The 22527-nt window shown below is 43.4% G+C and overlaps 1 protein-coding gene and 1 pseudogene across 1 annotated transcript; both read left to right on the top strand.

Annotated features, from left to right (window-relative positions):
• The first annotated feature begins 6741 nt into the window (after positions 1–6741).
• OXA1L (OXA1L mitochondrial inner membrane protein) lies at positions 6742–22283 on the top strand. The gene is made up of 10 exons (XM_019968385.2): positions 6742–6871; positions 7313–7474; positions 17978–18200; positions 19734–19877; positions 20148–20233; positions 20713–20877; positions 21065–21169; positions 21256–21418; positions 21505–21585; positions 21670–22283. The coding sequence occupies exons 1-10, from the start codon at positions 6809–6811 to the stop codon at positions 21801–21803; spliced, it is 1326 nt and encodes a 441-aa protein (XP_019823944.2). The 5' UTR covers positions 6742–6808; the 3' UTR covers positions 21804–22283.
• LOC109564823 (large ribosomal subunit protein eL21-like) lies at positions 15502–16076 on the top strand (annotated as a pseudogene).
• Positions 22284–22527: the final 244 nt, after the last annotated feature.

The raw sequence follows: 22527 nt of genomic DNA, 5'->3' as shown, positions 1-22527 counted from the left end.
AACTGGTGGCACTGGTACTGTCCCTGTATGTCCAATGCAGACTGGTGTTCTCCAGTTAATGTTACAACTGAAGTAAAGTCTATTGAAATGCATCATGAACCTTTGAGTGACTCCCTTCCTGGGGACAACGTGGATTTTGATGTCAAAATATTCATTGTGGCAATGCAGCTGGTGACAGCAAAAATGACCCACCAATGGAAGTAGCTGGCTTCATAGCTCAAGGTGATTATATTGAACCAATCAGGCTAGATCAGTGCTGAATACACACCTGTGCTGGACTGTGGCACAGCTCACATCACTCCCAAGTTTACTGAGCTGAAGACTGATGGTCATTCTGAGGAAAAGCTGGAAGTGGCCCCTAATTCTTGAAGCAGGTGATGCTGCCATCATTGATATGGTTTCTGGTAAGGCCATGTGTTTTGAGAGCTTCTCTGATTATCCTCCTCTGGGTCATTTTTCACTGTTCATGACATGAAATAGATGGCTGTGAGTGTCATCAAAACAGTGGACAAGAACACAGCTGGAGCTGGCAAGGTCACCAAGTCTTCCCAGAAAGCTCAGAAGACTAAATGAATATTATCCCCAATATCTGCCACCCCAGTCTTAATCAGTGGTGGAAGAATAGTCTCAGAACTGTTTGTCTCAATTGGCTATTTACATTCAATAATAAAAGACAGGGTTAATGATAACACTGCATCACAAAACCTTCAGAAGGAAAGGAGAATGTTTTGTGGACCATCTGTTTTGTATGGGCAGTTTAAAGTTATTAGTTTTTAAAATCAGCAACTTTTTATTTGAACATTTTAAAATTTTTATTTTATATTTAAGCATCGTTGACTAACAATGCTGTGTTAGTTTCAGGTGTACAGCAAAGTGATTCAATTATTCTTATACATGTATCTATTCTTTTTCAAATTCCTTTTCCCATTTAGACGACTGCAGAATATTGAGCAGTATTCCCTGCTCAATAGATAACAAGTAGGTGCTTGTTTATCTATTTAAATATAGCAGCATGTATGAAAATCAGCACTTTTTAGTGGAAACAACTTGACCAAAAGTCTGTCACAGAATTCTGCGTTCCATTAAAACAAACCTTTTATTTAACTTTTACTTATTTTTGGTCATGCTGGGTCTTTGTTGCAGCTCAAGGAAGAGTTTTCTCTAGTCGTAAGGGCTTCTCTAGTTGCAGAGAATGGGCTCTAGAGGATGCGGACTCTAGTCGTAGTGTACAGGCTTTGCACATGGGATCTCAGTTTCCCGATCAGGGATCAAACCTGAGTCCCCTGCATTGAAAGGCAGATTCTTAGCCACTGGACCACCAGAGAAGTCCTAAAGCAAAGCTTGATGAGAGGGAAAAAGTGCAAAAGATAGGAGACTTGCTCCCTGCCTCTAGAATTGTATAATCTAGAGGAGGAAACAGGGCTAATTTTCACGAAAAGGCAATAAAAAAACACAGAAAAAAAGTCAGAAACAAGTGCAAACTAATATAAGCAGAACTTGGTTAGCTTTAGTAGTAATGAAATGTTTTCTGAAGTACAAAAACCTATTCACATAACATTTTAATTCATTTCAGTTATCTACTGCCACACAACAAAGTACTCTAATGTGCAGAAGCTTTTAAGGTTAATTAGGTCCCCTTTGTTTATTTTTGCTTTTATTTCCAATATTCTGGGAGGTGGGTCATAGAGGATCCTGCTGTGATGTATGTCAGAGAGTGTTTTGCCTATGTTCTCCTCTAGGAGTTTTATAGTTTCTGGTCTTACGTTGAGATCTTTAATCCATTTTGAGTTTATTTTTGTGTATGGTGTTAGAAAGTGTTCTAGTTTCATTCTTTCACAAGTGGTTGACCGGTTTTCCCAGCACCACTTGTTAAAGAGATTGTCTTTAATCCATCGTATATTCTTGCCTCCTTTGTCAAAGATAAGGTGCCCATATGTGCATGGACTTATCTCTGGGCTTTCTATTTTGTTCCATTGATCTATATTTCTGTCTCTGTGCCAGTACCATACTGTCTTGATAACTGTGGCTTTGTAGTAGAGCCTGAAGTCAGGTAGGTTGATTCCTCCAGTTCCATTCTTCTTTCTCAAGATCGCTTTGGCTATTCGAGGTTTTTTGTATTTCCATACAAATTGTGACTATGAGGTACCATTTCACACCAGTCAGAATGGCTGCAATCCAAAAGTCTACAAATAATAAATGCTGGAGATGGTGTGGAGAAAAGGGAACCCTCTTACACTGTTGGTGGGAATGCAAACTAGTACAGCCACTATGGAGAACAGTGTGGAGATTCCTTAAAAACCTGGAAATAGAACTGCCTTATGATCCAGCAATCCCACTGCTGGGCATACACACTGAGGAAACCAGAAGGGAAAGAGACACGTGTACCCCAATGTTCATCGCAGCACTGTTTATAATAGCCAGGACATGGAAGCAACCTAGATGTCCACCAGCAGATGAATGGAGAAGAAAGCTGTGGTACATATACACAATGGAGTATTACTCAGCCATTAAAAAGAATACATTTGAATCCGTTCTAATGAGGTGGATGAAACTGGAGCCTATTATACAGAGTGAAGTAATCCAGAAGGAAAAACACCAATACAGTATACTAACGCATATATATGGAATTTAGAAAGATGGTAACAATAACCCGGTGTACGAGACAGCAAAAGAGACACTGATGTATAGAACAGTCTTATGGACTCTGTGGGAGAGGGAGAGGGTGGGAAGATTTGGGAAAATGGCATTGAAACATGTAAAATATCATGTAAGAAACGAATTGCCAGTCCAGGTTCGATGCACAATACTGGATGCTTGGGGCTAGTGCACTGGGACGACCCAGAGGGATGGTATGGGGAGAGAGGAGGGAGGAGGGTTCAGGATGGGGAACACATGTATACCTGTGGCGGATTCATTTTGATATTTGGCAAAACTAATACAATTATGTAAAGTTTAAAAATAAAATAAAATTAAAAAAAAAAAACCAAAGTACTCTAAAACTTAGTGGCTAAAACCACAATCATTGAATCTGCTTGGATTCTACAACTTAGGCAGAGCTGAGCAGCCTATCTACCATACACAGAGTCATCTAAAGTATCAACAGCTACAGTAGAGGCTGAAGAAGCCGCTTGCAAAATGACCTTCTTCACATGGCTGGAGAGTTGGTTGTGACTGTTGGCTGGGAGCTCAGTGGGTGCTGTTAGCCAAGCCCTCAGCCAGGGTTCCTCCATGTGGTTAGGTTGGGCTTTACACTTTACACAGCATGGAAGTCCAATGCCACTTCCCCCTGAATGCAAAAGTAGAAGCTATTAAGCTTTCTTAAGGCATACAGTCGGTAAAGAATCTGACTGCAATGTGGGAGACCCAAGTTCGATTTCTGGGTGGAGACAGTCCCTGGAGAAGGGAATGGCAACCCACCCCAGTATTCTTGCCTGGAGAATTCCATGGACAGAGGAGCCTGGCCAGCTACAGTCCATGGGGTCACAAAGAGTAAGACACGACAGAGCGACTAACACACACACAAACACACACACAGCACAAAGAGTCAGACACGACTGAGCAACTAACACACACACACACACACAAAAGGCATAGGCCTAGGATGAATTCTAAGGACCAAAGCAAGTCATAGGCCAGCTCAGATTCAAGAGACAGGAACTATCAATGGTGCAAAACCGAGAGGGAAGATTCATTTGGGGCTACCAAAATGCATCACTAAAAACAAAGCTAGTAGAGGTGATGGAATTCCAGTTGAGTTATTTCAAATCCTTAAAGATGATGCTGTGAAAGTGCTGTGCTCAATATGCCAGCAAATTTGGAAAACTCAGCAGTGTCCACAGGACTGGAAAAGGTAAGTTTTCATTCCAGTCCCAAAGAAAGGCAATGCCAAAGAATGCTCAAACTACCGCACAATTGCACTCATCTCATACGCTAGTAAAGTAATGCTCAAAATTCTCCAATCCAGGCTTCAACAATATGTGAACGATGAACTTCCAGATGTTTAAGCTGATTTTAGAAAAGGCAGAAGAATGAGAGATCAAATTGCCAACATCTGCTGGGAAAAGGCAATGGCACCCCACTCCAGTACTTTGCCTGGAAAATCCCATGGATGGAGGAGCCTGGTAGGCTGCAGTCCATGGGGTCGTGAAGAGTTGAACACGACTGAGCAACTTCACTTTCACTTTTCACTTCCATGCATTGGAGAAGGAAATGGCAACCCACTCCAGTGTTCCTGCCTGGAGAATCCCAGGGACAGGGGAGCCTGGTGGCTTCCGTCTATGGGGTTACACAGAGTCGGACACGACTGAAGTGACTTAGCAGCAGCAGCTGGGTCACTGAAAATGCAAGAGAGTTCCAGAAAAACATCTATTTCTGCTTTATTGACTATGCCAAAGCCTTTGACTGTGTGGATCACAATAAACTGTGGAAAATTCTTAAAGAGATGGGAATATCAGACCACCTGACCTGCCTCTTGAGAAATCTGTATGCAGGTCAAGAAGAAACAGTTAACTGGACATGGAACAACAGATTGGTTCCAAATAGGAAAAGGAGTACATCAAGGCAGTATATTTTCACCCTGCTTATTTAACTTATATACAGAGTACATCATGAGAAATGCTGGGCTGGATGAAGCCCAAGCTGGAATCAAGATTGCCGGGAGAAATATCAATAACCTCAGATATGCAGATGACACCACCCTGATGGCAGAAAGTGAAGAGGAACTCAAAAGCCTCTTGATGAAAGTGAAAGTGGAGAGTGAAAAAGTTGGCTTAAAGCTCAACATTCAGAAAACTAAGATCATGGCATCCGGTCCCATTACTTCAGGCAAATAGATGGGGAAACAGTGGAAATAGTGGCAGATTTTACTTTTTGGGGCTCCAAAATCACTGCAGATGGTGACTGCAGCCATGAAATTAAAAGATGCTTGCTCCTTGGAAGGAAAGTTATGACCAACCTAGACAGCATATTAAAAAGCAGAGACATTTGCCAACAAAGGTTCGTCTAGTCAAGGCTATGGTTTTTCCAGTAGTCATGTATGGATGTGAGAGTTGGACTATAAAGAAAGCTGAGCGCAGAAGAATTAATGCTTTTGAACTGTGGTGTTGGAGAAGACTCTTGAGAGTCCCTTGGACTGCAAGGAGATCCAACCAGTCCATCGTAAAGGAAATCAGTCCTGAGTATTCATTGGAAGGACTGATGCTGAAGCTGAAACTCCAATACTTTGGCCACCTGATGCAAAGAACTGAGTCACTGGAAAAGACCCTAATGCTGGGAAAGATTGAAGGCAGGAGGAGAAGGGGACGACAGAGGATGAGATGGTTGGATAGCATCACTGGCTCAATGGACATGAGTTTGAGTAAGTTCCCAGAGTTGATGATGGACAGGGAGGCCTGGCGTGCTACAGTCTATGGGGTCACAAAGAGTCGGACAAGACTGAGCTACTGAACTGACTGACCAAAGTAACAGTCTATCACAGGTTGTTTGGTTTTTGGTTTTCTGGTTTTTAATTTTTTGCCAAGTGTTCTATAGCTGTATATTTGCCATTACCTCTGTATTAATTTTTCAAAGCAACTTTTAAAAGCTTGTTTACAATGACATCCAACATATGTTATTAATATGTCATAAAGATTTCGACAATAAAGACCATCAGTTATCTTACACAACAAAATCTGGAGACAGGTGGGTCTAATTCTGATGCAGCAACAGCTCAATGACATCATCAAGTATTCGGGGATTTTCCAGGGGATTTTCTATCTTTCCATACAACCATCTTCAGCATGTTCGCCTCTCATCTTTAAAGATTTGTCCCCTAGGGAACTTCGCTGGTGGTCCAATGGCTAAGACTCCTTGTTCCCAAGGCAGAAGGCCAAGGTTCATCCCTGGTCAGGGAGCTAGATCCCGCATGTCCTGACTAAGAGTTCACATGCTGCAACTAAATACATATTTTTAAAAAAGATTTGTCCCCTCAATGTCACAAGAGGCTCCTCAATCACCCTAAGGAAAGCGCAGAGCCTCCTCTTGAAGTTTTCTCTTTTTATCTGGAAGGAAAGTATTTCCTAGAAGCTACCTTCCTTCAATTTCTAATTCCAGACCATTCTCAAATTTCACTGGATCAGTGATTACAGGGGCTTCCCAGGTGGCGCCAGTGGTAAAGAACTTGCCTGACAATACAGGAGACATAAGAGACACCGGTTCGATCACTGAATTGTGAAGATCCCCTGGAGGAGGAAACAACAACCCACACCAATATTCTCGCCTGAAGAATCCCATGGACAGAGGAACCTGGTGGGCTACAGTCCATGGTGTCGCAAAGAGTCGGACACGACTAAAGTAACTTAGCACGCACTGTAATTTGTTGTAGTTCAGTTGCGTCCGACTCTGCGACCCCACGGACTGCCTGCAGCACGCCAGGCTTCCCGATACATTACAATATTACCTAGCAACAACAAATCAAACATCACTGGGTACAGAAAACCCACACCGAGGACAGCCAGACCCTCTGGAGAGTCTTTTTTAGAGAATAGCGAATTTTAAGTATAGAGAGAAAACCGCTCAGGATTTACAGCCACTAACAAAACCTGGTTATTAGGCTCTGAACTTCAATCTCCTGAAAACAGAATCAGCGCGATCTCGTTAATGTCCCTTTGCGGCTTCTTACCCACTTCAAATATGGCCGCCAAGCGCCAGTTTCCTTTACCTCTCGAGTGTGGTAAAACTCTGACTTCACGCCCATTTCCAAAAGGGCTTCCTCCCGCGAGGCTGCGGTTCTCAGTGCGCAGACGCAAACGTACGTCCTATTCCCGGCAAGATGGCGTTGGCGTTGATGTGCGGACGCCGGCAGCTTCTGCGCTTACTACGGCCCCAGCGTCAGGTAAGGATACCCCGGGTCCGAGCGCCAGGATGCCTCACTGTCCCTGTGAGCCGAGCCAGGAGTGGCTTGTGCAAACGGGCATGAGCAGACGCTGACCTGCTCACCCGGACCTCCTTCTCGTGGCCTCGGGTCATATGAGGGCGCGGAAGGGTTACGTCCCAGACTCCGCGGGGTCAGCAGCCTCGTATTTTAGTCTGTTCCTGGGACAAGCGTCACTTCTTCTAGAGAAACCTCAGCCTCAACTTCTGGGCCCCGGGGTGGGTCTGCGGTAGCTGAGAAGCAGGACTCACAGCTTGCATGCTTTCGGGCTCGCAGTCTGAGTGCGGGGAGTAGAAGAGTCTTCACCTGTGGAAATTGGCTGCCTGTCTCCTGAGGGGAGGGATGAGCATAATTATCGATTTTACCTGATAAAAGGACTCCATCTCCCTTTTACCCACTCAGTTCCACAGCGTCGCAGGGCCCTGCCAGTGGCCCCGGAAACCGCTGACAGCTGGGCTCGGGTTCCCAGCCGACCGGTGCCTCGGGCACCCGCGCTATGTCCTGCTCATGGCCCCAGGCCCCCGCGGCCTCAGTACCTCTGCCGTCTCTTTTGGAGAAGCCCAGGTAAGAGACATTTCGTCACTGAAATGTTAGGAATGGTGCTTCTTGCAGATTTTATTTTTATTTTGCTTTGATTGGGAGGAGGGGAATATGGAGCTGTGTTCTTGTCCACACACCACCCAACTCCCCAAATGATAGCATCTCTGCTTGGGATAGATTTTCACATCAGTGGTAAAATTATTGAGAGCGCAGGAGGAAAAGTTTATGTTGTAAACAAGGCGTTGTTTGCCAGAATGGTGGCAAGCCACTGATGGTGAAATAAGATGCAATTCTGTTTGTATATTGGAAAAATTATAATTTGCATGTCAAATGTGGATAAAGAATGTCACCTGCCATATCAGTAAACAAAGGATGTTGAGGCCAGCAGTCCCAGTGGCCACCCCCAACAAGTGCACCCTGAGGGAATTGAGGATGGAGAAACAATACTAGCGGTAGCTAGTTAGGGTACATATCAAAGGAGTGATTTCAGTAAGCCCGAACTCTTGCATCTTTCCATACATAGAAAAACACTAAATTCATTAACTTGAGACTTCTGGTTTTTATTAGCTGTAATTTTTTGGTGTTGTAATTACCTGGTTGGGCTGGGACTGAGGGGCATTGTTTGGCAAACTCCTGTATATCCTGGCTCCTCCCTTACCTCTTCTGAACAGTCCCTCAGAGCTGAGAGCCTGTGTCCTAGGCTTAAGACCCGAGTAATAATAATAAGTATTAGTCGCTCAGTCAACTCTTTGCAACTTCATGGACTGTAGCCCGCCAGGCTCCTCTGTGCATGGAATTCTCCAGGCAAGAATACTGGAGTGGGTAGCCATTCCCTTCTCCAGGGGATCCTCCCCACCCAGGGATCAAACCCTGTTCTCCTGCTTTGCAGGGTGATTCTTTACCATCTGAGCCACCAGGGAAGCCCCTCAGTAATGCCCCAAATAAAACACAATTCTCAACTTTTAGGTTTTGGTTTTTTTCCAGTGGGCAGTTTGGGCTACCAGCGAAGGGGCCCAGAGTAGCGTTTTCCCCTTCCCCTGAACTGGGGCCTTGGTACAAGCAGGGGCCTCTTGTGCCTATCTGCCTCAGAGAGTCCAGACAAATGTGGGTGAGTCTCTCCTGGTTCTCGGATCTCCCACTTACTGGTTGATAATCCTTGTATTTGGCAATGTCTAACAGGTACCTGGCTCCCCATTTGAAAGTATGGTGTGCATTCGGCAGCCAATCAAATAGACTGAGCTTCTGGGCAGTCTTTTGTCTGACCGTGCCAATTCTCAGGGACTTCAGTCATCTTAATTTTGGTTGCATCAGCCTATACAATAACGACCTTTACTTTCTTATACTGTTTTGAGTAAACTTTATAGATCTTCTGAAGGCTACATCCTTTGTACTTTCTTGTAGGGGTACCTCTTTTGTCTTACTGATTTGAGTTGTAATTAAAGTGCCACCTGTCAATAACCACTGATGCTTTAAATTGGAAAAATGTCTTCATAGATACATTTTTACAGAGCTCTCATTATATACAGCTGTTTATTGATACCTATGGAAAAAAAAACAGAAGGTGACTACACACAAACTCACACACACACACACAGTAGTTAACCTAAGAATTCTGTTAGTTTTTTTGTTTTTTAAAAAAGGTATGGGCAACCTTATTTGTGGTTTCTGTTTCCCTTCAGTGAGTGGGTTTTACAGATGCTAATAAAAACATGAAGATCATTAATGTTGATTAGGCTGATTAACAGAGGTTTAAGAAATGAAGAGAAAATCTACAAACTTCTTCCCACTAAAGTGGAAATGTTAAAGAACTCGTGTCTCAAATGGATAAAGAAATCTTTAAGTGGTTATATTAAGAAAAAAGATATATAAAACAGATGCTAATAGGATCAAAACAAAAGGTTTCAACACATTACCTTAGGTTGGATGGACCAACATTATTGGTCCCAGTATTAGCTTTTCTTCCGCCTAAAGGCTAGAAGAAACTTAAACAGAGATATCTGACTAACAGTTGCTTGGGACAACAGTTGGGGCAGTTGATTAAGTTTTAAAAAATTGATAAAAGAGCCTGAGTCCCTTGACTCAACCTCTCACTGGGAACCCAGAGCCTTTTATACAAAAATAGATCAAATGATTTTATTAAAAAGGAAGTTTCTGGACTGCTTCTAAGACCAAGACTTGATGTGATCCTGACAGAGACTAAAGTTAAAGTTATAGAAGTTGATAGAAATGAGATAAAAATTTATCAAAACTGGTATATTTAAATGGGCTTTATGTAAGATGATTATATCTCTTTTGCCTTATTGTGGGATAGACATCATGTCTCACTCCCCTGCCTGTTATTATTATAAGACAGGGCATATAAATCTGCTCCTCAGACTATAGTAATTAACCATACTAAAGGAAACCAGTAGGGTTATCAGAGCACACACACCATAACGTAAAAACTGGGAGCTGATGTCCCAGGGCTAGCAAAAATAGTAATAGAGATTTGCTCTGGGTCTAACTGGTGCACTCAGAAAGAGGGCCTTTGTTGAATGCCTTATAAAAACTTTTGAAGACATAGTAAATTGAACCCTAAAGTTCTATAATGTAGAAATCTTGATTTTCAGTTTAGTTGGAAGTCAGTGATTAAAAAAGAAAACAAAATTTAGTTCAGCAAATCAGTCTTAGTATCACTTAGGCAATTGACCAGTTCTTTGGGAAATTAAAGCAACTATTTTTGTCTTGAAAATCTCTATAAATCAGAAATGTAAATATAGCCTCTAAACTAGTAAGTTTATTAATACTTGATTCAAAACTTAAGTTTTTTGTTGTTGTTGTTGGTTGCTAAGTTGTGTCCGACTCTTTGTGACCCCATGGACGGTAGTCCCCCCCAGGCTTCTCTGTCCATGGGATTTCTCAGGCAAGAATACTGCAGTGGGTTGCCATTTCCTTTTCCACATAACTAAGTATTTTAATGAAACTATGAGATCTCTAGTATTATCTGTTTGTATGTCTGTATATATATTATGGAGAAGTCAATGGCACCCCGCTCTAGTACTCTTGCCTGGAAAATCCCATGGACGGAGAAGCCTGGAAGGCTGCAGTCCATGGGCTCGCTGAGGGTCGGACATGACTGAGCAACTTCACTTTCACTTTTCACTTTCATGCATTGGAGAAGGAAATGGCAACCCACTCCACTGTTCTTGCCTGGGGAATCCCAGGGACGGTGGAGCCTGGTGGGCTGCCGTCTATGGGGTCGCACAGAGTCAGACACGACTGAAGTGACTTAGCAGCAGCATATATATTATACATATAAGATGTCACTACCTCTGGATATACTTTTCAAAATTTATAAAAGGCCTCTATTTAATTGACTTTAAAGTAAGTACTTACAAATTAACTCTTTCTATATAAAGGAAACTGGCCAGAATGAATTTCGGGTTCATGTGATCTAGGAAGTAGTAAATTAATATCTGGTGTTAAAGCTAGCTTAAGCATGCTGGCTTAATCAGTTAGACATATCTTTTATTCTACCTAGGTTTACTAAAAGTCAGTAAGTTCATATTCTTTGGCAATGTTTTCAGCAAGAAAAAATAGTAACTTGGTGTTATTTTCATAAGTTAGGAAATCCACAACCCACATGGTGCAGCAAAATAAATGAGTTGAGTTATCAACTGGGGGGAAAAAAAGCACAACATAAAGGTTGAGAGTTGAGTCTTACTTGGGGCATTCAGTTCAGTTCAGTCACTCAGTCGTGTTCGACTCTTTGTGACCCCAGTAAACTGTAGCACACCAGGCTTCCCTGTCCATCACCAACTCTGGGAGCTTACTCAAATTCATATCCATCAAGTCAGTGATGCTCTCCAACTATCTCATCCACTGTTGGCCCCTTCTCCTCCTGCCTTCAATCTTTCCAAGCATCAGGGTCTTTTCAAATGAGTCAGCTCTTCCCATCAGGTGGCCAAAGTAGTAGAGTTTCAGCTTCAGCATCAGTCCTTCCAATGAATAATCAGGACTGATTTCCTTTAGGATGAACTGGTTGGATCTCCTTGCAGTCCAAGGGACTCTCAGGAGTCTTCTCCAACACCACAGTTCAGAGGCATCAGTTCTTTGGCACTCATCTTTCTTTATAGTCCAACTCTCACATCCATACATGACTACTGGAAAAACCATAGCTTTGACTAGACAGACTTTTGTTGGCAAAGTAATGTCTCTGCTTTTTAATATGCTGTCTAGGTTGGAGCTTTTCTTCCAAGGAGCAAGCATCTTTTAATTTCATGGCTGCAGTCACCATCTGCAGTGATTTTGGAGCCCCCCAAAATAAAGTCTCTCACTGTTTCCATTGTTTCCCCATCTGATTGCCTGAAGTGATGGGACCGGATGCCACGATCTTAGTTTTCTGAATGTTGAGCTTTAAGCCAACTTTTTCACTCTCCTCTTTTACTTTCATCAAGAGATTCTTTAGTTCTTCTTCACTTTCTTCCATCAGGGTAGTGTCATCTGCATATCTGATGTTATTGATATTTCTCCTGGCAGTCTTGATTCCAGCTTGGGCTTCATCCAGCCCAGCATTTTACATGATGGACTCTGCATAGAAGTTAAATAAGCAGGGTGACAATACACAGCCTTGACATACTCCTTTCCCAATTTGGAACGAGTCTGTTATTCCATGTCCAGTTCTAACTTGCTTCTTGACCTACATACAGATTTCTCATTAGGCAGGTAAGGTTGTCTGATATTCCCATCTCTTTAAGAATTTTCCACAGTTTTTTGTGATCCACACAGTCAAAGGCTTTGGTGTAGTCAATAAAGCAGAAGTAGATGTTTTTCTGGAACTCTCTTGCTTTTTTGATGACCCAACAGATATTGGCAATCTGATCTCTGGTTCCTCTGCCTTTTCGAAAACCAGCTTGAACATCTGGAAGTTCATAGTTTATGTATTGTTGAAGCCTGGTTTGGAGAATTTGGGGCATTACTGAGGACTTAACTAGGATGCAAGCTCCCAGCTCTGAGGGATTGTTCCAAAGAGGTGAGTGAGGAGCCAAGGTATATAGGAGTTTTGCAAAACAAACAAAAAGGTAGTTGAAACATCAAAGGATTACTGTTAAAGAAAAACCAAGTGTCTCAAGTTTATGAGTTTAGCACTTTTCTGTGTAAGGAAAGATACAGGAGTCTTTTGTTCAGGTGCTCAGTGATGTCCACCTCTTTGTGACCCCATGAACTGCACCATGCCAGGCTTCCCTATCCTTCACTATCTCCTGGAGTTTGCTCAAACTCATATCCATTGAGTCGATGATGCCATCCAACCATCGTTTGCCACCCCCTTTTCTTCTTGCCTTCAGTCTTTCCCAGCATCAGGGTCTTTTCCAGTGAGTTGACTCTTCACATCAGATGGCCAAAGTATTGGAACCTCAGCATTAGTGCTTCCAATGAATATTCAGTGTTGATGTCCTTTAGAATTGACTACTTTGATCTCTTTGCTGTCCAAGGGACTCTCAGGCATCTTCTCTAGCACCACAGTTCGAAAGCACCAATTCTTTGGCACTCAGCCTTCTTTATGATCCAACTCTCTCACCTGTACATGACTACTGCAAAAACCATAGCTTTGAGTATACAGACCTTTGTGGGCAAAGTGATGTCTCTGCTTTTTAATACATTGTTAGATTTGTCATAGTTTTTCTTCCAAGGAGCAAGCGTCTTTTTTTTTTTTTTTTTTTTAAGGCTTAAAATGTATTTTAATAAGTTCATGTTGCATTATTCATTTCTCAGAAAAACTTCAAAGGTATTAGGGACAAATCAAACATGGTACACCAATAAAAAATGCACAGCATAACTACCTAAGATAGGCAAAGCTAAGAGCTACCATCTGACACTCAGCATACAGCAACCCTGTTCTCAAGATTGTACTAGGCCTATCAAGAAAGCTGTGAATGGCAACATCACAGACACAAAAGGGCCATTTCTGGGTTGTCCTTACCCAAGAAAAAGATGGAGGCAAGTTTAACACAAGATTTTTTAAAGATACACTAAATGAAAATCTCTAAGAGAAAATGTCTTCCTTGGGACATGAAAGGGTAATATATGGGACATAACAGAACCGTATGTATGTTGTCTGTGACCTCTGTGGACATGTGCCTGAATTCCCACCTGGGAGTGATGGGAACAGTGGGGCCAAGGTCATTGGGGGATGTTTGGTTTTTGTGGTATATGTGACAGGATCTCTGGGGTGAGACAGTGCACTAAGTCATGTCCGACTCTTGCGACCCCATGGACTGTAGCCTGCCAGGCTCCTCTGTCTATGGGATTCTCCAGGCAAGAATACTGGAGTGGGCTGCCATTTCCTTCTCCAGGGAGCAAGCGTCTTTTAATTTAATGGCTGCCGCCACTGTCCACAGTGATTTTGGAGCCTAAGAAAATAAAGTCGGTCACTGTTTCCATTGTTTCCCTATCTATTTGCTATGAAGTAGTGGAACCGGATGCCATGATCTTAGTTTTTTTGAATGTTGAGTTTTGAGCCAGCTTTTTCACTCTCCTCTTCGACCTTTAGTTCTTTAGAACCTTTAGCCCTTTAGTTCCTCTTCACTTTCTGCCATTAGGGTGGAGTCATCTGCATATCTGAGGTTATTGATATTTCTCCCTGCAGTCTTGATTCCAGCTTGAGCTTCATCCAGTTCGGCATTTCACATAATGTATTCTGCATAGAAGTTAAATAAGCAGGATGACAATATACAGCCTTGACGTACTCCTTTCCCACTTTGGAACCAGTCTGTTGTTCCATGTCCCGTTCTAAGTGTTGCTTCCTGACTTGTGTACAGGTTTCTCCTTTCTTACAGGAGGCAGGTAAGATGTTCTGGTATTCCTGTCTCTTTAAGAATTTTCTGCCGTTTGTTGTGACCCACACAATCAAAGGCTTTAACACAGTCAATGAAGCAGAAGTAGATGTTTCTCTGGAATTCCCTTGCTTTTTCTGTGATTCAGCGTATGTTGGCAATTTGACCTCTGGTTCCTCTGCCTTTTCTAAATCCAGCTTGTACAACTGAAAGTTCTCAGTTCACATACTGTTGAAGCCTCACTTGGAGGATGTTGAGTATTGCTTTGCTAGCATGTGAAATAGGTGCAGTTGTGCAGTTTGAACATTCTTTGGCATTGCCCTTCTTTGGCATTGGAAAAAAACTGACCTTTTCCAGTCCTGTGGCTACTGCTGAGTTTTTCCAAATTTGCTGGCATGTTGAATGCAGTACTTTCACAACATCATCTTTTAGGATTTGAAATAACTCAGATGGAATTCCATCACTTCCACTAGCTTTGTTTGTAGTAATGCTTCCTAAGGCCCATTTGACTTCAAACTCCAGGATGTCTGGCTCTAGATGAGTGATCACACCATCGTGGTTATCCAGGTTGGTCAAACTTAACTGCAAATGCAATAAAAGAGCCCCATGTTGGCCATTTTCAGGGCAAGATTTCCTTTAATTCCCAATTAAGTGAGTACTTACACGTTTTGTACATACATAGACGTGGCTAGAGTGTTAGTTGGAGGCAAAGATGTTAGGCCAGCCTCTCATCTAATCACCCAGTTTAGACTGCTTGGTGTCTCTACTGAGCAACTCCCCATCTTTCATCTGGGCTCCCCTAGTATCTTTCAGCTGGGGAGCCAGGTACCAGTTAGAGACTGCCAAATAAAACTCAGAATCATCAGCCAATAGTCAGGAGATCCAAGAATCCCCCTGAATTGTCTGGACTCTCCAAGGAGGCAGACAGTCCCAAGAGGCCTCTGCTAATATGAGGCCCTAAGTCCTCAAAGAGTTCAGGTGAAGGAGAGAGGTATACTCTGGATCCTTTGGTAGTCACCAAAATGGTTAACTGTGAAAAGTGTACAACCTAAAAGTTGAAGATTATGTTTTATTCAGTGAACTTGCTAAGGACTTAAGCCTGGAAGACTGCCTCTCAGATAAGCTCTGAGGGGCTGTTCCAAAGAGGTAAGAAAGGAGCCAGGATATATGGAAGTTTGGGGAGGTGGTGGGAAACAGGTAGTCAGAATATCAAAAGATTTTTTTAAAATAGTATTAAAGAAAAATGAGGCTCTTCTCTCTCCCGGCCCCTCAGACTGATTCGCCAAGATGACCAACACAAAGGGAAAGAAGCGGGGCACCCGCTACATGTTCTCCAGGCCTTTCAGAAAACATGGAGTTGTTCCTTTGGCCACATCATGCGAATCTACAGGAAGGGTGATATTGTAGATATCAAGGGAATGCGTACTGTTCAAAAAGGAATGCCCCACAAATGTTACCATGGCAAAACTGGGAGAATCTACAATGTCACCCAGCATGCTGTTGGCATCATTGTAAACAAACAAGTTAAGGGCAAGATTCTTGCCAAGAGAATTAGTGTGCGTATCGAGCATATTAAGCACTCTAAGAGCCGAGATAGCTTCCTGAAACATGTGAAGGAAAATGATCAGAAAAAGAAGGAAGCCAAAGAGAAAGGGACTTGGGTTCAGCTGAAGCACCAGCCTGCTCCACCCAGAGAAGCACACTTTGTGAGGACCAATGGAAAGGAACCCGAACTGTTGGAGCCCATTCCCTATGAATTCATGGCCTGATGGGTGTAGAAATAAAGACCTGGACTGTGCAAATGATCCTCTTAATTGAGTAGAGGTGTTGTGTCCAAATTGAGTGGGTGATGTCTTTTTAAATTTAGTGTTTTTTCTTCCTGAAAGGTGTAAGATAGTTTGTTGTTCAGTATGCTCCATTTTTTAATAAACTGCCAGATATTATTTATAAAAAAAAAGAAAAGCAAAACCAGATATCTCAAGTTGATGAGTTTAGCACTTTTCTATGTATGGACTGATGTAAGAGTCTGGGCTTGTTGAGATCATTCCTTTGATAAGCACCTTAAGTATAAAGTAAGTAAGTGAAGTCGCTCAGTCGTGTCCGACTCTTTGTGACCCCATGGATTATAGCTACCAGGCTCCTCTGTCCGTGGGATTTTCCAGGCAGTAGTACTGGAGTGGATTTCCATTTCCTTCTCCAGCGGATCTTCCCGAGCGTGGGATCGAACCCGGGTCTCCCGCATTGTAGACAGATGCTTTACAGTCTGAGCTACCAGTATATAGCACCAATATTCTGTTTTCCTCCGTCCTGAATCCCCTCAGGGTATACAGTTGAGGGTGGCTGATGGCTCCCGCACCCTTTGTTTACTCATATGGCAGGCAACGTTTTTCTTCCACATAGCGGTCTTTCACAGGCAATCTAGAGAATTTTAGATTATCAACAGGGCCTGATCCAAAAGTAAGCAGTTTGAGTGGCCTATCGGCAGAATCTTTGCCAGATCTACACATCAGCCTTCCTAGTGCCATGGGACAAAACTAGTCATAATGCCTCCCAACTTTTGGTCAAATTTATGACCTGAAAAGAGGAAAAAAAGAGAAAAAATTTATGACCAAAGAATGTCATCTGCCGCGTCAGCAAACAAAGTATATCGGGGCCATCAGCCACTGCAGCCACCCCTATAGTGCATCCTGAGGGGATTCAGGATGGAGAAGCAGAATACTGGCCCTAGAAAGTTAAGGTATATATCAAAGGAATGATTTCAATAAACCGAGGCTCTTGTAGCTTTCCATACATAGAAAAGCACTAAATTCATTAACTTGAGACACCTACCTGGTTTTTCTTGAATTAGCAGTAATCTTTTGGTGTTTGACTACCTGGTTTTTGGGGGTTGTTTGTTTTGCAAAAATTCTTGCATATCCTGGCTTCTTCCTCAGACCTGAGAGGCTGTGTCCTGGGCTGTGTCAGTAATGTCCCAAATAAAACACAATTCTCAACTTTGAGGTTGTGCGTTTTTTCAGTTGACACAATTACAACTTGTATGTCCCTGATTTCATGGACATTAATATTTCTCAGCACCAAGTAGATACCGTCTTAAAAACTGAGTTGTTTAAAGAAAAATTATAATAGTTTAAGTGTATGCAAAATTGTGCCAGTGATACTCATGCAACTGAAATTTGGAAAATACTAATATAAGAAATAACTTCCTAACATGAAGGAGAGTCATGAAGTCTTATTCTGAGTAACTTATCTTCCTGCTTAGAGGGGAAAATAAAATATCCTTTTTTAAAAATCATGAACAGGAATATGTATTTAAAATAAGAAACCTTTACAAAGTAATGTTTTTTGAAAAACTGACAAATACCATAAGCATCATAAAACCTAGAAAAATAATTTTTAATTGACTTCCTGACATTAAATGTCATTTTTAAGCTTTGAATTCTTTGGACAGTATAGGCTACCATGGGAGAACAAGAAATAGGGAGTCCAGAGAGTAAGTACCCCAGTGTTGGTTGTTGTAAGAGGGACCTCGTTTTCTATGTGTCTGCCCCCTGCTGAATATAATGTGCTTAGTCGCTCAAGCGACTCTCTGTGACCCTTTGGACAGTAACCCACCAGGCTCCTCTGTCCATGGGATTTTTCAGACAAGAATACTAGTGTGGGTTGCCATTTCCTCCTCTAGGGACCGAATATAATACATGACTTTTTTCCCCCACAGGTTCCGGCCCCTCCAGTCATTCCTGCAACTCCCCCACCCACAGCAGTACCAGCAGTACCTGAAGTGGCTTCTGGAGAGGCCGCAGATGTCATCCAAGCTGCTGCGGAGCAGAGCTTTGCTGAACTTGGGCTGGGGTCCTACACCCCAGTGGGACTGATCCAGAACTTACTTGAATTTATGCATGTTAACCTAGGCCTACCATGGTGGGGAGCCATTGCTGCATGTAAGGGGAACATATCTGTACAAGGGTAGAGGAAATGGGGGTTTGGGGTAGAACTTTAAAGATAGCAGCTCTATGCGTGGATAGAGGAAATAGTTGCATAAGTTTATAGCTGAGAAAAGCCGATGATGCAAATGAGTGAAAGAGGTTCATGACACTTAGATGCACTCCACTGTATTTCTTGGGGGCATTTTAAAACCACTAGGTCATCTAGGATTTAAGAAGTGTAAGTTTTTGAATGTGAGGGTAGGGTTTAAGTATGGGGACCTCCGTAAAAGTGATGAAGCCTGATAAGAGAGCAGAAGATCAGGTCAGATGGGAAGATACTCACATTGCTCCTCTTATAAGGTTAAAACTGCTTTAAATTCTGTTTCTCCCCATACGTTGCTCCAGTGATCTTCTCTCCCCCATGTCTTCAGTTTCTCCATCTTTACTGCCTTCTCTGAACATACAGGTGTGTGCAGGCATACCATGTGTTTCTTGGTAAATTCCTTTGCCTCATCGTTAATTCACTTTTAACTACTACCCTTTCTCCGTCTCTTCATAGCTATCATTTAAAAGAGTATTCTACACCCAGTAGGCTTTTCTCTCTCTCTGTTCTGTGACCCTCAGCAGTCTGATTTATACCACCTCGTTCTAACTGCCAGTGATATCATTTCTTAGTCCACTTTTCATACTTGCCCTTTCTGCATCAGACACGGTAGAGTGTGGAACCTGCCCCTTGGCTTTTGCAACTTTGTCCATATCCTCCTATCTCCATTGCTCAGGACTCTACCTGCCCCTTCAGTGCTGGTATTCCGGGTTCTGTCCTTAGCTCCCTTCTCCGTCCACTTCACACCATTTATCATTATGGTGATAAAGCTTAAATGTGTATCTCCCCCTTGTCTCTTCTCAGCCCAGGCCCACTTGCTTATCACAGATACCATCAACTAAATAAATATTTGTTGAAATGATCAGGAAATGTGAAATGTAAGAAAAGAAATAGGAAGGAGTTAAAGCAGTAGGCCACCAGGTTACCTCCTATTCCAGACATTTCTAGGACAGCATTTTTCAGACTTCATTCCTGGGAGCCCCAGAATTCTGTGAAAGTGCTTCTGAGCAAAGCAAATTCCAAAGATTGAACAGTCTTAACAGTCAGACAAGCCTCCTCACCCAGGGTAGCTTGATTTTATTTGTTATGTATATTGTGGTTACACTTAGAATTGAGGAAAAAAGGAGTCCATTAATCATAGAAAAGTTTGGAAACCATTGATCTATAAAAGTAGCTTCTGTCACCTTTTTGAGGAAATAAGATTGCTGGTTAGTTGTTTGGAGAAGTTAATGCCAGACTTTTGATGTCAACGCAGAGGACTGAGCCTCAAAGGAACTGAGTCACACCTCGCCCTTTGTTTGGGGCCTGTGGGCATGAGCCACAGGGTGGGAAGGTCCAGGCAAGAGACCCTCTCAGGGAGGACCTAGAAACGTTTAGCCGTCTAGCTACAGAATGGCTTGATGGAGAATGCAGAATGTCACTCCACTCCTAGTTTGTGTTTCCAGGCACAGTCCTTGCCCGCTGCCTGGTGTTTCCTCTCATCGTGAAGGGCCAACGAGAGGCAGCCAAGATTCACAATCATTTGCCAGAGATTCAGAAGTTTTCCGCTCGAATCAGAGAGGCCAAGTTGACAGGAAACCACACAGAATGTGAGTCAGTCACAGAATGAGCATGGGAGAGGACCTGTTTTCCCTACATACAGCTGGGGGTGGGGAGAGGGCAGTGGGTAGGAGGGGGAACAACTCAAATTGGGAGTTACTACAGTTGGGCAAGTTCTGAGATATACCTGCTTCGTGGGCCTACTGCTTCCAGTGCCTGGCCAGGGTCGGTTAGATGTGACTCATGGGCCAGGTTATGAGGATGGTCACCTCCACCAACCTAGCTGTTAGCCCAACCATTAACTTCTACTCCCTTCCCAGTTTACAGGGCCTCCTCGGAGATGACATTCTACCAGAAAAAGCATGATATTAAACTCTTTAGACCTCTCATTCTACCACTGACTCAGGTGAGCAAAAAACATTTCCCCTCTAACTTCAGAAACAATCAGATTAAGAGAAACAACAACAAAAATTAAAAATCAGATTACCTCCTCTGTGTTTCCCAGGCAATGGCTCCCCACTCCAGTACTCTTGCCTGGAAAATCCCATGGACGGAGGAGCCTGGTGGGCTACAGTCCATGAGGTCGCTGAGTTGGACACGACTGAGCGACTTCACTTTCACTTTTCACTTCCATGCATTGGAGAAGGAAATGGCAACCCACTCCAGTGTTCTTGCCTGGAGAATCCCAGGGACGGGGGAGCCTGGTGGGCTGCCATCTATGGGGTCGCACAGAGTCGGACACGACTGAAGCGACTTAGCAGCAGACCCTAAAAGCAGGTTGGCGGTGATATTATGCTACATAAACCCATTATGGGTTTCAATAATGGAGTAATTAAAATGTTCCCTCTGTTAAAGGGTACTGACACTGTTTATCCTGTGTCACAGGCCCCGATCTTCATCTCCTTCTTCATTGCCTTGAGAGAAATGGCCAACCTTCCCGTGCCCAGCCTGCAGACAGGTGGTCTCTGGTGGTTCCAGGATCTCACACTATCTGACCCCATCTACGTATTACCTCTGGTGGTCACAGCTACAATGTGGGGTGTCCTTGAGGTAAGCCCAGGTTCGCCAAGTGCCTGTCCTGCAGAGTGGGGAGTGAAAGGAAAGCAGTTGTATAGAATGGTCATTCTTCACTCCCTGGAGAAACAGAACTGATGGGTAAGAGATCTGAACCAGGATCAATGACATGCATTTGCTCGTCAAATATATGTTCTTCCCTTGCTTTTTCTTTTTTTCCCAGTTAGGTGCTGAAACTGGCATGCAAAGTTCTGACCTTCAGTGGATGAGAAATTTTATCAGACTAATGCCCCTGGCAGTCTTGCCCATAACTATCCATTTCCCCACGGTAGGTGATGGCGTAGGGGCTGTCTCCAAGTCTCCTGGCAAGGTGCCCAGAGACGCAGCTTCCGAGTGCCTTCTCTTCTCATCCAGGCAGTGTTCATGTACTGGCTCTCCTCCAACATGTTTTCCCTGGGCCAGGTGGCCTGTCTCCGTATTCCTGCTGTACGCACTGTACTGAAAATTCCCCAACGTGTTGTGCACGACCCAGACAAGTTAGCTCCACGAGAAGGCTTCCTAAAGAGCTTCAAACAAGGTAAGGGCCCGTCCTCTATGACAAGGACGGGGAAACGTGGTCTTGAAATGGGTCCAGGACCAATGGTCTTCCTCCCCTTTACACAGGCTGGAAGAATGCCGAAATGGCCCATCAGCTACAGGAACGGGAACGACGTATGCAGAACCACTTGGAGCTCGCTGCCAGGGGTAAATAACCCTTGCAGGCCAAATTCTGTCGTTTGCTTCTTCCTTTTCTTCGTTCATCGGGATTTGTTTTCTCTTCTTCCCCAGGTCCGTTACGACAGACGTTTGCCCACAACCCTCTGCTGCAGCATGGAAAGAATGACCCTCCCAACACCCCCAACAGCAGCAGCAGCAGCAACAAAGCAAAGTCAAAGCAACCCTGGCGTGACACGCTTGGCTGACCTCTGCTGCCTGCTCACACTGGCAGGAACTCTGTCTCTTCAGAGACTCAGCCTTCGAACACGATTTCATGCTGGGTCTTTGCGCCAGACCTAGAAACTGTGGGACATACTGATGTTCATTTAAAAATTGGATTCCACTACAGACTCTTCCACCTGATTGTGAAAGAACCCTGGGAGCCAGGTGATCTTTCCGTCCGCAGAGTTAGTAAACCTCTGTGCTACACACTGCTTCCTAACACTTACTAAACAGGGAAATGGATTGCGCGCTTCAGGAAGAATAGCTTGGGTGATGACTGCTCTTGCTGGCCCATGATCTTAGGAGGCATCTCAGTGTTGTAACCTGGCATGAAGGGCTAGATGTGTTGTCACACCCGTATTTGCCTTGTCTTCAGCGGTGTATGCCTGGTAAGTGGCGAATGTATATGGAGGAACCACATTCACTTATCCCAAGATTACCTATAAAATATCCTTCAAGAAGTATATGTGCTCAATTTCTTAGTGATAAGAGGAACAGAAGTTGATACAGCTTTTATCAAATAACCTAGCATTTTGCTACAGCAGCATAGGTGTTCTCTTGGGTAGAGGCTGATTGCATCAGCCTTCAGCACCTGGGTTAAGAGGGAAGAAATGCTCAGATTCTTTGTAACATAAGATTGTTTTTAGTCTTCCTGCCTGGCTCATGGAAACTATCCCTAAGACACAGTATAAAAATGATGGAGCCACT

The sequence above is a fragment of the Bos indicus genome, chromosome 10, assembly GCF_029378745.1.
Source record: "Bos indicus isolate NIAB-ARS_2022 breed Sahiwal x Tharparkar chromosome 10, NIAB-ARS_B.indTharparkar_mat_pri_1.0, whole genome shotgun sequence".
Taxonomy (NCBI): Eukaryota; Metazoa; Chordata; class Mammalia; order Artiodactyla; family Bovidae; genus Bos; species Bos indicus.
Note: the sequence above shows the minus strand (reverse complement) of the source record. Positions and strands in the feature narration are given on the sequence as shown.